At 52.6% G+C, this 15,667-nt stretch overlaps 2 protein-coding genes and 1 pseudogene across 2 annotated transcripts; 1 reads left to right on the plus strand and 2 right to left on the minus strand.

Moving 5' to 3' along the window:
- Positions 1 to 532: 532 nt before the first annotated feature.
- LOC119323270 (U4/U6.U5 small nuclear ribonucleoprotein 27 kDa protein-like) lies at positions 533 to 9,538 on the plus strand. The gene is made up of 2 exons (XM_037596873.1): positions 533 to 1,212; positions 9,228 to 9,538. The coding sequence occupies exon 1, from the start codon at positions 588 to 590 to the stop codon at positions 1,206 to 1,208; it is 621 nt and encodes a 206-aa protein (XP_037452770.1). The 5' UTR covers positions 533 to 587; the 3' UTR covers positions 1,209 to 1,212; positions 9,228 to 9,538.
- LOC119321416 lies at positions 5,442 to 7,760 on the minus strand. The gene is made up of 3 exons (XM_037595106.1): positions 6,247 to 7,760; positions 5,787 to 6,157; positions 5,442 to 5,681 (listed from the first exon to the last, which is right to left on the minus strand). The coding sequence occupies exons 1-3, from the start codon at positions 7,733 to 7,735 to the stop codon at positions 5,442 to 5,444; spliced, it is 2,100 nt and encodes a 699-aa protein (XP_037451003.1). The 5' UTR covers positions 7,736 to 7,760.
- A 2,499-nt stretch (positions 9,539 to 12,037) lies between the features above and the next one.
- Positions 12,038 to 14,216, minus strand: LOC119321417 (annotated as a pseudogene).
- Between the last annotated feature and the right edge of the window lie 1,451 nt (positions 14,217 to 15,667).

Consider the following 15,667-nt stretch of genomic DNA (forward strand, 5'->3'; position numbering starts at 1 on the left):
GGAGACGAAGAGTCTCTTGCATGGAGTACGGCGGCATGTTTTCGCCCACGTCCGACGCACGGCCAACATGGCCGCGCATTGCATGGCTCAAAGAGGACGTACTAGCCAACGTACGATGTTTTGGCTGCAAGCTGGGCTGATGATTTATGTTCTATTTATGAAAACTAGTGTACAAACATTACTTATTTAATGAATGCTCGTTTCACCCGCAAAAAAAAGTGAACTCACTTGTTTTTTCATAGCTGCACCGCGCTAAATAGGAGCTCCTTGTATTAGCCCCCAAAACAGCCCAAACTCAGACGGGCCTGATGGGCCGGCCTGTTTGCTTATTATGCCGTGCCTCGGCCGGGCAGTGCGGCACGACTGCCGCCGGCTCGGCACGGTGAGGGCCGTACCATGCCTGCCAGGCCGTGCCGTGGTGGCCCATCTGGCCAGGTCTGGCCCCCAAGCTCGAATGTAATTGTTCCAAAATGAATTTCCCCAAAGTCGGCCGCACGCGACACCGTCCTTTTCTTCTTCTTTTTCTTTGGAAAAAATCCAAAGGAGCAAGCCCTAGCTCGTCCGAATCCAACCCCCTCGCCGAACAAATGTCCGACCGCCGCCGGGACAAGGAGAGGCCCCGCGAGCGCGGCGGCTACGACCAGCCGCGGGAGCGCGACCACGACAGCCACCGCGACGCCGACCGCCACCGCGACCGGGACCGGGACGTCGACCGCCACCGCGACCGGGACCGGGACCGCGGCCAGGACAAGGAGCGGGAGCGGGACCGCGACCGGGACTACCGCCGCGCCCGCAAGCGCTCGCGCTCCCGCTCCCCCTCGGCCGACAGGGACCGCGCCCGCCGCCGCCGCTCCCACTCCCACTCCCACCCCCACCGGTCCCGCTCCCCCGACGCCGCCCGCCACAAGCGCCGCCGCGAGGGGTCGCCCGTCGCCGACCGAAAGGAGGAGGACATGAAGCCGGATCCCCCCTCCGCCCCCAAGGCTGCCGAGGAGGCCGCCCCGGTGGGCGACGGGGACGTGGACGCCGAGGAGCTGGAGATGATGAAGATGATGGGGATCCCCGTCGGGTTCGACTCCACCAAGGGCAAGTACGTCCCCGGCGCCGACGTCAGCGGCGTGCGCGCCGTCACCAAGCGCCAGCCGCGGCAGTACATGAACCGCAGGGGCGGGTTCAACCGTCCCCTGCCGCCCGAGGTCAACCGCTGAGGAGGTAGGGTTTCAGATTTCCTTGCACTTTTCTGTTTCTACTGTAATTGATTTCAGTTCTGCATTTGCTTGCCTGGAGTTTATGGCCCAATCTGAATAACAGCGAAAAAGCATGTACTGCAGATCTGTTGAATATGCGTGAAGTGTAACTATGCTAAATCTGTTCTGCTATTTATGAATTTTGAGTTATACTATTGTGCTAGAGATCTTTGCTTCACCGCCACAAAGACAAGGGAGCTCTTTATCTAGAAAAGTTGTCGAGTAGCATGTTAGAACTGAGCTAGAACAAGCGCACAGCGCAAATTGACAGTGACGAGCACCGTATAATTATCTAATCCTGACTCTGTACTGAATGGGGTTGCACCATATAAATGCTTACTTTCTGACTCTTATGTTAAATGTCTGTTTACTGTCTTCTCTTTCGGGTACATACAAATGCGGCTAGTGGGGTTACAAATTGTAGAGCCATAGAAGGCAACATCTTGGGCATATACTTTGAAGTTAACATCATAGTTCTTTCTTGTTCATCTATTTGATTGAATCCCCACATTTCTAGTAGTTCATCATTTTCTGTTTGTAGGCTATCTTCATTACGGTATTGCTTATTGGTCTGACCTACTGTCTGCTTCACCTGTCAAAAATTTACGGAACATGTCTGCTTTCCAAAATTCAACTTCGAAACCATTTTGTTATTTCTCTGTAGTCGAAATCCTACTAATCAGGTATGTTGTTGGTAAATCTATTCAAGTAAAGTCCTTCAGATCCTGGGGATGATGGTGCTCTTTAGTCCTTTCACCTATTTGTCACTGACAAGGTTATGCTTAATTGCTATACAGGATTACTGATTATAGGAAATGAGATGTTTTAAGTTTTATCTAGTTCCGAGCAATAGCGTGACAGCATATCTGATATTAGTAAACCCTTCGATTGCCTTGAAGCTTATTATCATAAATCTATTCCTGAACAAAACTCTTCTCTTTTTACAATTGTTCCTTGACACAACTCAGTGTTTGCTGTACAGGGCTCTGTACTTCTAGCCTGTTATTACATTGATTGAGTTTTTTATATTCTGTTGAGATCGTACAACATGATTTCAGATATAAACCGTGTAAAAAAAGTCTGATAAGAATTCCAATCGGACTAGGAATCCCCAAGGCTTGTGAGCAATACCTCTGTAGACAGATTTAGCATGAGACTGAAAATAATTTTCTATGAGCCACCAGTTTGGGCTTGTGAAATTATTATCAGTAGACACCAAAATAGGGGTATGATCACTGATGATGATAGAACCTTATAAACATTAGTGTTAGGGAAGAAGCCTCATCATTCAGCATTAACCAAGCACCTCTCTAGATTTTCATAAATAGGTTCTGAAGAGTAATGCCTGTTAGTCCAAGTATAAGCAGGACCACTAAAAACTAAATCAATTAGGCCACATTGCTTAACAAGGTCACAGAATGCACGCATATGGTATATATTAAGATTAGGAGAGCTTTTGTCTACATCATAGAGTGTTGTTGAGATCTCCCATAGATAAGCTGGCCTAAGTTATCATACACAACAGAGGCAATTTGATCCCAGATCTGACTAGTCTGACGGTGGGGGAGCACCATAGATGCAAACTAGCGCAAACTCTACCCTAGTAACTATTCTTACAACCGAGGCTAATACTTATAAAAGCTATAAGTATGAACATTAACTTGGACATCGTCATTCCACATGGGCCATAGACCTCCTGAGCCACCCTGATGGAACTACTACACTATCAACATTCAACAACATCGAAACAGTTAACAAGATTAGCCGAATTAACATTAGAAGATTTTATTCCTGAAACGTAGGTTACCTGAGCATTAGTGGAGCTGGTAGGACTAGGGTCCCTACCAGGCCTCCGGCGTAGGTTGTATGGACAGGGAGGAGGGGGACGGAGGCTGGAGCGGGCGTGCCGGCGGTCGGGCGCCGTCGCGGCTAGGGTTGGGAGAGGCGGCTAGGGTTCCGGCTCCTTGGGGAGCCGGGCAACAGAAGATTATAATATCTTTATTGCTTGATCTCCAACGGTGTCTTACAACTACTCCCTCCGTCCGAAAATACTTGTCATCAAAATGGACAAAAATGAATGTATGTAGAACTAAAATACATCTAGATACATTCCCTTTTATTCATTTTGATGACAAGTATTTTCGGACGGAGGGAGTAGTATTTATAACTTTAGCCTAAGATAACTTGCCTAAGATAACTTGCGGGACAAGCCCCTAATACTAATGCCCGGTGGGCCTCTTCCTGGTATAGACCTGTCCGGTCATAACATCTCTCCCCGCCTGCGCAAACAGCTCGTCCTCGAGCTGAAAGTCTGGATAGTGTTGGCGGAATTCGTCACGCTGCTCCCAAGTAGCCTCCTCCTCCGGAAGGCCCGCCCACTGAATGAGGACGAACCAGATGCCATGACGGAGCTGCGCCTGCAACACCTTTGCTAGCTCGGGAAGAATGCGACCATCGGCGATTGGAGGAAGCGCCGGAGGAGCCGCCGGTGGCTCGCCACGGAAAGGCTTGAGCAGCCCAACATGGAAGACGTCGTGGATGCGAGCGCGGGCCGGAAGCTGAAGACGATAGGCCACCTTCCCAATGCGCTCCAAGATAGGGAAGGGCCCGGCGTAGCGAGGGCCGAGCTTGCGCTTCGCACGCGGATCGAGTGACTGCGTAGAGCGGTGGAGAAGACGCAGCCACACCCAATCACCCACCGCAAACTCCGCCTCGCGATGATGATCGTCGTAGTAGTGCTTGGCCAGCTGCTGTGCCTGAAGGAGACGCTGACGAACCTCAGCAAGCATCTCGTCACGACTGCGGATAAGGTCACTTGCAACCTCCGTCCGAGCCGTCTCCGGGTCCACCGGAAGTATAGGCGGGGGTGGGCGACCATAGACCACCTCAAACGGCGTCGCGCGCAGGGCGGAGTGATAAGAGGTGTTGTAGCAGTACTCCGCCCAAGAGAGCGAATCGACCCAAGCGCGAGGCCGATCACCTGTCACACAACGCAAATACATGGCAATGACCTTGTTAACCACCTCAGACTGACCATCTGTCTGAGGATGAAACGCCGTACTCAGGCGAAGCTGGACACCCGCCATCCTGAAAAGGTCGCGCCAGACATGGCCCGTGAACACTGGGTCCCGATCACTGACGATCGAAGCAGGGAACCCGTGGAGACGGACGATGCCGTCGAAGAAGGCCCTGGCCACTGACGCCGCCGTGTATGGATGGCCGAGCGCGATGAAGTGGGCGTACTTGGAGAAGCGGTCGACCACTGTGAGAATGATCGACTTGCCGCCCACCTTGGGAAGGCCCTCGATGAAGTCCATGGATATATCCGTCCAAACCTGAGACGGCACCTCCAAAGGCTGAAGTAAACCAGCCGGCCTCAGGGTCTCCGTCTTGTTGCGCTGGCAAGTCTGACAAGACCGAACCCAGTCGCGCACCAGGGCGCGATCGCCAGGGATGTAGAAGACGATGGAGGGTTTTCTGCACACCCTCATGACCCGCCGAGTGGGCGAGCTGTAACACCTGGTGACGGAGATCATCATGCGCCGGAACAAAGATCCGGCGCCCATGGAGAAGCAGTCCGTCAGAGAAGCGCCAAGGCTCCTCCAGGTCGCCGACCGTGAGCTGCTGCTGAAGAAGGACGACATCGTCAGCCGTCGCAGTGGCGCGGTGAATGTCGGCGAAGAGACCGAACGTCGGCCCGGAGCGGATGCACAGGGCCGCCCCGGTGGACTCGTCGGTGGAGGGAGCGAGGTCGGAGTCGCGATGGGACAGCGCGTCGGCCACGATGTTAAGACGGCCCGGCCGATACTCGACGGAGAAGTCGAAGCCGAAGAGCTTGCTGATCCACTGGTGCTGCGGCACGGTCGATATCCGTTGGTCCAGCAAGAACTTCAGGCTGTAGTGGTCCGTGCGAATGTGGAAGGATCGTCCCCACAAGTACGGCCGCCAATGACGAACGGCCTGTACGAGGCCAATGAGCTCCCGCTCGTATGCCGCCAGCTTAAGATGGCGCGGAGCGAAGGGCCGGCTGAAGAAAGCGAGGGGCCCATCGCCTTGATGAAGCACGGCGCCGAACCCGGCGCCCGAGGCGTCACAGTCCACCACAAACGGGCGGTCGAAGTCGGGCATCTGGAGGACGGGGCCTGTCGTGAGGGCCCCTTTGAGGGCCTCGAACGCCGTCGTCGCCTCGTCGTCCTAGGCGAAAGCGTCGCGGCGAAGCAACCGCGTGAGGGGCGCCGCGATGAGCCCGAACTCCCGGATAAATTTTCGGTAGTAGCCGGCAAGGCCGAGGAACCAGCGGAGAGCCCGTGGCGAGTGAGGCGTCGGCCATGCAGAGACGGCCGCCACCTTGTCGGCGTCCATAGCCACCCCGTCGGCCGAGATGACATGGCCGAGGTAGGCGACGGTAGGTGTCCCGAACGAGCACTTCGAGCGCTTAAGGTGGAGGTGGTGCGCCCGAAGCTCGTTGAAGACAATGGCGACGTGCTGGAGGTGCTCGGCCCAGGTGGCGCTGTAGATAAGAATGTCATCAAAGAAAACAAGCACAAACCGCCGTAAGTAGGGTCGAAGGACGTCGTTCATCAGGGCCTGGAAAGTCGCCGGGGCGTTTGCGAGGCCGAAGGGCATCACCAAGAACTCGAAGTGGCCATGGTGGGTGCGAAACGACGTCTTGGCGATGTCGTCTGGATGCATGCGCACCTGATGATAGCCCGAGCGGAGATCGAGCTTGGTGAAGAAGCGCGCCCCATGGAGCTCATCCAAGAGCTCGTCGACCACCGGTATAGGGAACTTGTCCTTGAGCGTGAGCGCGTTCAGGGCGCGGTAGTCGATGCAGAAACGCCACGTGCCGTCCGTCTTGCGGACGAGAAGCACCGGTGCGGAGAAGGGCGACGTGGAGATCCGGATGATGCCTGCCGCGAGCATAAGGCACACTGTCGCTCCAACTCATCCTTCTGCAGCTGCGGGTAGCGGTAGGGCCGAACCGCCACGGGGGTGGAACCCGGTACAAGGTGAATATGGTGGTCGTACACCCGGGCGGGCGGAAGACCCCGAGGCTCGTCAAAGAGATCGCTGTGCTGCTGCAGAAGGGGATCCAGCAGGGGGTGCTCGGGCTCCTGGGACGCGGCGGCCAGCTGGAGGTGTGGCACGGCCGGCGCGGTGCCCCCAAGGCCGTCCCACCGGATGCGGCGGCCTAGCCTCCAGAACGTCATCGTGAGCACGTCGAAGTCCCACAGGATGGGCCCGAGGGTCCGGAGGAAGTCCACCCCGAGGATGAAGTCGAAGCAGCCGAGGTCGATCCCTGCACAGGTAATGGAGAAGTGCTCGCCACAGATGGAGATGGGAACGTCGCGGGCGAGCCCATGACACTGGAGGCGATCACCGTTTGCCACCGTGATCCGCAGGCGCTCCCCGCTCGTGGTCGGCAGTGCTAGCCGACGCATGGTCGCCGCGGGTAGGAAATTATGGGTGGAGCCAGTATCCAGCAGGGCCACCAGCCGCTCGCCATGGACCGTCACCGGTAACAGCATGGTCCGCTCGCCACGGATGCCGGCAAGAGCGTGGAGGGAGACGACGCACGCCGTTGCCGTAGAATCCGCGGGCGCGTCCGCGGCCGCCGCGGGTGGTGGCTCGTCGGTCGAGTTGTCCGCCTCGGTGTAGTCGACCGTCTCCAAGTAAAATAGGCGGGGGCAGACATGGGTCGGCGAGTAGGGCTCATCGCAGTTGAAGCAGAGGCCCTGACAGCGGCGCTCCTGCTGCTCGGCCGGGGACAACCGACGGAAGGTTCGGGTGGTGGCCGAAGAGGTGGTCGCCGAGGCTGGAGGGGGCCGGCCAGGTGATGGTGCGGGTCGACTGGGAAGGCGGCCGCCCCGGCCGGCCGGTTGCTGTAGCGCCTGAGCCCGCTGCTCGAAGGCCCGGGCGTAGTACATGGCCGTTTGGAGGTCGGGGGGATCCCGGAGCTCGACGTCCACGCGGATATGGTCTGGTAATCCGCCCACAAATAACTCGGCGCGCTGAGTCGCGGAGACGCCCGGCGCATGGCATGCCAGGGCCTGGAAGCGGTCGGCGTAGTCCTGCACCGTGGATGTGAAAGGCAAACGACCGAGGGCCGCCAATCGGCTCCCGCGAATAGGAGGCCTGAACCGGAGGAGACAAAGCTCCCGGAAGCGCTCCCATGGTGGCATGCCGCCCTCGTCCTGCTCGAGGGCGTAGTACCAAGTCTGCGCCGCGCCTCGGAGATGATAGGACGCGAGCCAGGTGCGATCCGAAGCGAGCGTCCGCTGCCCTCGAAAAAACTGCTCGCACTGGTTGAGCCAGTTGAGGGGGTCCTCCGTGCCGTCGTAAGTGGCGAAATCCAGTTTGGCGAAACGAGGGGGTGTCGGACCACCGTGCCCGGGGGCTGCAGTAAACGGCAGCGCATGTGCTGGGTCGGGTATCTCTGGGGCGTAGTTCGCCGAGCTGGAGGGACGATCAAATCGGAGAGAGGGCATCGGGTGTTCCGGCGCCGTAGTATACACCGGGTCTGGAGGCGAGCCGGTCACCCACGCGGGAATCGGCGAAGGCGAGGACGGAAACTGCACCTGGTGCAGGGGCCGACCAGTAGGCCGGGACGCGGGTGGTGGTGCTGGCGATGGCGGCGGCGCCTGGTGGTGCGGCTGCACCGGCGCCTGCGTCGTGGGGGCCGGCGGTGGCGCCGGGAGGGACTGCTGAGGCGGGCCCCCCAGCGCTGCGGCGGTGGTCGGCCACGCTGGCCAAGGCGTTCCCGCGGCCGGGTAGTGCGGCAGCAGGAGCGGCGGCGGGGGCGCCCCTCCGTAGGGCGCCTGGAAGGCCGGGGCGGGCCACTGTAGCGGCGGCGGCCCATAGGCGGTGGTGGCGGCGTTCGGTGGCGGGGACTGGTGCCCGGCGAGGACGAGCGTGGACGAGCTCCCGCAGGGTGCCCGACATCTCCTCGGGCGTGAGGAGCGGGGGCGGATCCGCCGTGGTGGTGACCGGCGCCAGCGCGGTGGTGGTGGTGACCGGCGCCGGCGCGGTGGTGGTGACGGTCCCGGACGTGATCGCCGTCATCGGCGCGGAGGTGGCCGGCGGCAGCAGTGGTGGGGCGGAGGTAGATGGCAGCGGCGGCGATGATGGAGGAAGCGACATGATCGGCCTGGTGTCTTTGGATACCAAATTGGTAGGACTAGGGTCCCTACCAGGCCTCCGGCGTAGGTTGTATGGACAGGGAGGAGGGGGACGGAGGCTGGAGCGGGCGCGCCGGCGGTCGGGCGCCGTCGCGGCTAGGGTTGGGAGAGGCGGCTATGGTTCCGGCTCCTTGGGGAGCCGGGCAACAGAAGATTATAATATCTTTATTGCTTGATCTCCAACGGTGTCTTACAGCTAGTATTTATAACTTTAGCCTAAGATAACTTGCCTAAGATAACTTGCGGGACAAGCCCTAATACTAATGCCCGGTGGGCCTCTTCCTGGTATAGACCTGTCCGGTCATAACAGGAGCACATCAGATTGTCAAGATATTCCCAATTTTTCACTGCCGAGATCCCTATCCAAGCCCCGGCAGTTCCAAGCGATTAGCCTCATGGCGCCTTAAGGGCTGGCGCCACTTCCCCATCCACATCCACATCTTCATCGTAAGGATCTCAAATGAATTTAATGTCTGTAAGTAGATTTTTTAAGTTGCTTTGTTGATTATACATTTATTTTATCAAGAACTGATTGGTGCATGGGAAATTCAAAAAAAAAAAAGGAACTGGTTGATGCTGTGAGTGGATTTTGCCCTGATGCTTTTGCCATGGGGATAAGCTTGTTTCAGATTGTTAGGATCTCCCTAGTAATATGTGGACTATTTATTAGTTGCACTCCTACAAATTAGCCCACTCTCAGAAAATTGTTGAACTCATGGATATGTACTATAACTACACGCACATTGTTAACGAGTACTGTTCATTTTATGGTTAGCTAATGGAAACATATGTCTTTTTGCAGGATCATGTATCAAAGCAGTTATATCTCGTTGCCGGATTGCAAACTTGCGGTGGACTACTTGACTTCTTCGCCGGCCATAGCAAGGGTTGAGCTTCTACTGTCTACCAAGCATGTATAACCTTGATGGCTAGTTACTTTGCCAAACTTTGAAGACTAAAGACATGTAGTTCTCGTTTTCATCATTTGCTCTGTCGACAATCCAGGGAAAGATATTGGTGGCGTGTTTTTGGAAATGTGGTTTAGAAATTTACATGATGTTTCTGCACATAATTTGGTGAGCGTCAAGAGCAATATTTGTGTATTTCAACAGCTGCTTAATTGCCTGTGCTTAACATTTGTGTTTCTATGTTAGTATGTTTTTCAGGCATGCACCACATGGAACGGAACTTCTTGTGATGATTGCATATGTGGCTGCAGCATTATGACAGTTATGAAGATCACAATGCTGTTCTATGTATCTGCGATATCATTGTTTTCATAGGACAACCGTGTCATTTTACCTGTTTCTGTGCGCTAAATTGGATTGATCTATGTCGGCGAATCATCGATGCAACATGGCAAAAAAAAGTCATTATTCCTTACAGCTGGTTAATTTACAGGAACAGTTAGATTTCCACTAGGTAAATAAATGTTTGCCCCTGGAGAGTCATTCTCCTCTGAAGTAGCAAACGATGTCCCACCTCCTCATGGCTCTCCCCAGCTGGAACTTCACAGGGAGGCACCCTTCAAACCCACCTTGATCCGCCCGGCGCTTGAGACTCCGTCGTCGTCGCCGCCTGTCTTTATCATCAGTGAGTCGTGCGCTCTGCATCGCAGGCGATGGGCACAGTGGCGGGAGGGCGCCCTCCCTCGGCGGGCTCTTGGGCTTCCCCGGCTCGTCCTCCCACCCAAACGGCACCTTCCCGGTCGCAGCGGAGTACACCCTCATAGACCGTCCCAGTTCATCGCTGCCGGAGCAATGCTGCAGGAGATGGGTCGGCGAGGTGGTGGCCTCCATGGATTTCGCCTTCGGTTTCTTCTGCTTTCGCCTCTGGTCGCGCACTCTCCTGTGATTTTGCCTGTGGTCTCAACTGTGATTTCGCCTCTGGTCCGACTCTCTTTGGTGCAACGGCACGGCGGAGGAAGACCAGTTTATATAGGGCTGGAAAGGGGTCGCCGTCTCCATGTTGTGCTTGCTAGTGAAGGTTTGCTTTTCGCAAAGTCAATCGCTTGGGTTTAAGGCTGCTAAACGCAGCAAGGCAGCTTTTCTTGTGCTTTGGTTTGAAGACCACGGCGAGGAAAATGAGTGGCATGGCCGGCGGTAACGGTGGCCATTACGGTTGTGTAAAGCATGGCAGGAGCGGCGGCCACGGATGGGTGGCTTGCTCCAGGTAATCTGTAAACTGGTGCACGTTAATGGGTACTCAGGAGACAACATAGCCCTACTCTAGAGATTTTCAATAGGTTACTATGGACAGGTGTGGTTGTCAGCTCATGAATTTACCTGCAAAAGAAGGAAACTAATGCTCTGTTCGGAAGACCTCCGCTCCACAGGTCCGCTCCCGGAGCAGGTGGAGTTCCAGTTGGAAAACGTGGAGCGACTGTTTCCTGGCTCCTCAGCTCCCGGTATTTCGCGGAGCCAGTGAGGATTCCGAACAGGGCCTAAGTACCGTAATGCCACAAAACGTCTTACATTATGGAACGAAGAAAGTAGTCGCAGAGTTGGGGACATAACTATTCTTAGCTCGAGCTCAAATGAGCTCGGATGGACAGTAAAATGATAAAAAAAAATTAAAACAAAATATTTTTTTTTGTGCGGAACATTGACAAATGTTCTCAGTGCTTACAAAATTTCATCATGAAATCAGATTTATGGAAATCGTGGCAAAAAAAAAATAATAAATCGATGCTGTGCTGATTTTATTTTTATTGCTGCGGCTTTTCTGAATGTCATTTCAAAATGAAACTTTGCAAGCTCTCAAAAACATCTGTTAAAGTTTGCCAAAAAAATTCGTTTTTTTAAAAACGAATTTACTGTTCATGGCGAGCTCATTTGAGCTTTCAAGCAGTTGGGGGCTTTGCCGTCTGTACTGTACTACACTGAGATATAAGTCGGTACAGAGAGTTACATAAAATGTTGCAATGCATTGAGGTGCATCCCAGAAAACTCTAGTTCGCACACCAAGTTTTTCTCTGGCCATTTGCTTACTGATTGTGTAAAGAACAATCTTACTACTGTGGCTATTGAATGTCCTAGATGGGGTTAGAAGGAAGAGCTCGCCTCATGCAAGGTTGTCATCTCGCTGAAGCACACTTACAAGCTCCGGCCGTAGCCACACCTGTCCTGCAGCGCCGGTAATGGAAAGGCCCTTCCCAAATTCTGACACCTCGATCTCAATCTGTCTACATACCACCAGGTAATAGATGATGTTCCCAAACAAATGGAAGATGTGCATGGGAAACAAATGGGTAATTACAGAGTTGATGGCTTGGCACCTGAGGTGAGCCTCCTATTGTACACTCATGGTACTACTCCCTCTGTTCCTAAATATTTGTCTTTCTAGAGATTCCAACAAGTGACTACATACGGAGCAAAATGAGTGAATGCACACTCTAAAATCCGTATGTGATAGTCCATTTGAAATCTCTAAAAAGGCAAATATTTAGGAACGGAGGGAGTACTTATCATTGTACCAGACCTATCAATCTTGTTTATGAGGCAACAAATCTAGCTATCGATGGTAATAACATACATACAAGCTTTCATATCAATGCCTCACTAGCGTAAATCATATATAAGTAAGTACTCTGAGCACCATCAAACATAGTGCTCATCTTCCTCCTGAACTGCTTGATACTGTGCCTGCACTCGTTGAAGAAGGATATGACATGATGTATGAATCAAACCCTTCATTTTGCATCAAGGCCAGTGCTTGGAAGCTCTGGTGTGCTGGTAGCTCAGGTGGTTCAATATGCCCATCTAGCTTCAGTGCCAGATATGCCTCTTCGACATTGTAGTCCCCTTTAAGCCTCACATCTATTGCATCAGCGAGTGATCCTTGTTGCGCATGCTCAAGCACCCAATCAACTAACATGACCTGCTTATCTTGTGTGCTTTGCATGATAGGTCTTTGGCCACAAGTGACCTCTAGGACAAATATACCAAAGGCAAATACATCGGTAAGAGGAGTACCCTTCCCCGTGCGCCGTGAGGCGGCTAGCTATTAGTTAGTGCGATGTGCAGTGAAGTGAGAGATCTCTCTACTCTAGTAGACCAGATGAAATAGCTGCAATGACTAATGTTTGATTGGGAAGACAGAATACATACGTTGACGTGCCCAGTCGAGCTACCGTAAGGTAGTCTAGTTAAGGAAAGGAAACCGGCTATTCCCCTCACGCTAAGGGTGCGATTCCTTACTCTCCCACAAGATCACACTAAATACAATAGGTGTGTGATCTACTAGATTCTTATAGAATCAATTTACCAATGGTGCCAACAACACGAGTAGTTTCTTGCTCAACACCATGGTCATACAATCTTGCTAGACCAAAATCACCCAACCGAGCATTCAACTCATCATCAAGGAGCACATTGCTTGCCTTGATGTCTCGGTGGACAACTACTTTCTCCCACTCCTCGTGGAGATAAATCAGTGCAGATGCGATGCCCCTGATGATCCAAAACCTTTGATCCCAACTTAATGTGTTGTTGTCCACTTCACCATACAAGTACTTATCGAGGCTTCCTTTGGGCATGTACTCATACACTAACAGGAGCTCACCATGACGCCTGCAATAGCCAAGTAAGTGTGCGAGGTTTGGATTCTGAAGGCGGCCAATGCTAACAATTTCTGCGATGAATTCCTTCATTCCTTGCCTGGAGTCATGTGACACCCTCTTCACAGCTATCCTTAGTTTGGACCTTGGCAGCTCTCCTCTGTATACTCTTCCAAATCCTCCCGTCCCTAGGAGATTTTTGTTATCAAATCCTTCTGTTGCGCGGAACAAGTCCTTATACGAGAATCGGTGCGGGCCAAATTCGACCTCCCAGTCATCACGTAACTCTGCATACCTGAAATGCCTCCGCGAGTGCTGCCGTTGCGAGTGGTAGAATGATCTGCAATACTGGTAGACCACGTCAATCCTTGGTATGAGGACCAGGAGGTAGTTTTGGCAGCATGGTGAGATTGATGGCTGGAGCAGGACTGTTCAAGCCAAAACTCCAACCGAGCACATAGTGCTTCGTGTTTATCTTGCCTAGTGCAGCTGAGAAGCCGATGTACGCCACATCTGTGAGCACACTTGAGAGGTTGTAGTTGGCTGATACTGTTGGCTTTGTAGGTTTGGCCATGCCGAGAGGAGCCATGGTGGCGTTGATCTGTATCTTCTCTCTGTGGTAGTCCACCCACAGCTGCATCGGCTTTTGGTCATCGAGACCCAAGCTCTGGAAGGTGCCATTCTCGTCGTGGTAGAAGCCAGCATCGTGGGACTGTACGGAGCGGAGGCTGTTGATGTCGATTCCGATATGGTTGTCGTTGATGTCCTGGAACTCCAGGTGTCGAGCTCGACTGCGAAGATGTGGTTTGTTTCGTTGCCATTGTTCTGGTGGTTGACAAGACCCAAGAACTGTATCGGCATCGCCGCTGATAGATTCTTGCTCGGTGCAATGAACATGGCCATGCCGTTGCTGCTCAAGTAGTCATTGTAGATGGAGGCAATGGCGAAGACGAAGGACACAGAGAAGGACTGTACAGTCCCATCGGACGAATTGTGGAAGCGCAGCGGAGTCGGATAGAAGGCGTGGCCCGTACTCAGGGCGGTGCCATTGGTGAGCACAAGTAACCCGTCGGGCGTGACCGAGGCCGTACCGTCGAGGGTGAGATTAGCTTTGGAGAAGCCGGAGAAGCTGAAGTGGTGCTCATCGCCGGCGACGGGCGGTGCCACGGCAAGGCCAAGAGAGAGCAGTAGTTTGAGCAGCAGAAAGGAGACAGCCACAGGCTTCATGCCGGGAATGGGTGTAGGCACGAAAGAAAAATGGTTGTGCGTGCATGTATGGATGTAATTTTACTTGGGCAGCACCAAACCTTTAACTCGTCTTGCGTTAGAGAAACTTGATGCAAAATTCCATGCTTGGATGTAGTGTACTTCCTCCATTCCAAAATAGATGACACAACTTTGTACTAACTTTATCCGTGACAGTTTGTGGTAATACTCTCTGACTGACTTTTAGCCACTAAGTTGGGATGATGGGAAACTGGCAGCTCACACTTGAGTCTTCAGAGTGCCAACTCTTCAGAATTGACACGATCCCCACCAACCTTTCCTAGTCGTCTGATGCTTGTGTTGAAATTTATTGCGCCGTTACAGCAACGGCGCATGATCTCAGTCAACCTTTTCTACTATTCTGTGCAGTAAGTGTGGATCACCCGACTTAAAAGTAAGCAGGTACACCCAATGATAGACCGTTGGACGCATGGTTTTCAACGTTCTACACCAACTCAAATTTGGTCTAGGAAACCCCACGGAACAGTATTACTGTATTACCTGAAGTCACATTTTCCACATACACCATCTTGTTAGAAACTGTCAAACTGACGGTTTCTCAAGGTCCATTTGTTGTATTTCCATTACGAAAAATTGTGAACACGACATCATGAAAAGTAAGCAAATAAGGTCCAATGCCGAAACTTGCATCTCATCTTCTCGCTGATAGCATTTCTATACACACTAACTAAAGAAGAAAACTGTGGCTAGGATGACTTTGGCAACCTGAAGTGTGAAATTGTGAATTGCCACGTTTCCTACATCCCTATGTAATCTTCCACAAGTCCAAGCCTCTTCTACAAGTCCAAGCCAGAGGGCAGCACTACCTAGAATAATATCGAGATTATACGGCAGATTCAAGTTTGAAATTCATAAATTTTTTTTTTTAAGTTATTGTCAATGTCAAGATGCCACTGTTTACCTCTAGTCTGACAATTCAGAATTAGTTGACTGAAGACTACAAAGTTTATTAAGATCCTCAGTGGTTACTGCCACGGAATTGTGGTGGAAACAGGTGTTGGATAAGGTCGTCTGCCATTGCTTTTCAACAAAAGAAAAAAAATCGACAAACCCCTGCCGACTGCCGTTGCTGTAACGGCATAACAATTCAACACAAGAAGGTAGGAAGATTGGTGGCGATCCTCTGGACTTGGAACTATGAAGTGTGAGCTGCCAATTTCCTGTCATCACATGGTAATCGTCAGCAGTCACACTTAGAGTGCATTATGCAATTATTATGCATCAAATTCCCCTTTCAGTTCTTGTCTATCTTTAAAATTCAAGTATACTCTCGGTTCACTTGTCCCAGTTTACATGACAAATGACTATAAAAGTTTGTCAGAGATGCCCCGCTGTTACTGCATTAGCACACTAATTTTTAAAGGCAGCTAGTAAGCAAAAACATGGGAACAACCCGA

This window comes from Triticum dicoccoides, chromosome 6B (assembly GCF_002162155.2).
Source record: "Triticum dicoccoides isolate Atlit2015 ecotype Zavitan chromosome 6B, WEW_v2.0, whole genome shotgun sequence".
NCBI classification, from domain to species: Eukaryota; Viridiplantae; Streptophyta; class Magnoliopsida; order Poales; family Poaceae; genus Triticum; species Triticum dicoccoides.

Bases quoted from the DNA above. Each gene is read 5' to 3' on its own strand.
- LOC119321416 (XM_037595106.1), bottom strand. From the start codon at position 7,735: ATGCCCTCTCTCCGATTTGATCGTCCCTCCAGCTCGGCGAACTACGCC. The intron at 6,158-6,246 runs GTTCCACCCCCG...TGCTCGCGGCAG, and splicing joins CCATATTCACCTTGTACCGG to GCATCATCCGGATCTCCACG. The intron at 5,682-5,786 runs GTTTTCTTTGAT...CTCCACCTTAAG, and splicing joins ACTTACGGCGGTTTGTGCTT to CGCTCGAAGTGCTCGTTCGG.
- LOC119323270 (XM_037596873.1), top strand. From the start codon at position 588: ATGTCCGACCGCCGCCGGGACAAGGAGAGGCCCCGCGAGCGCGGCGGC.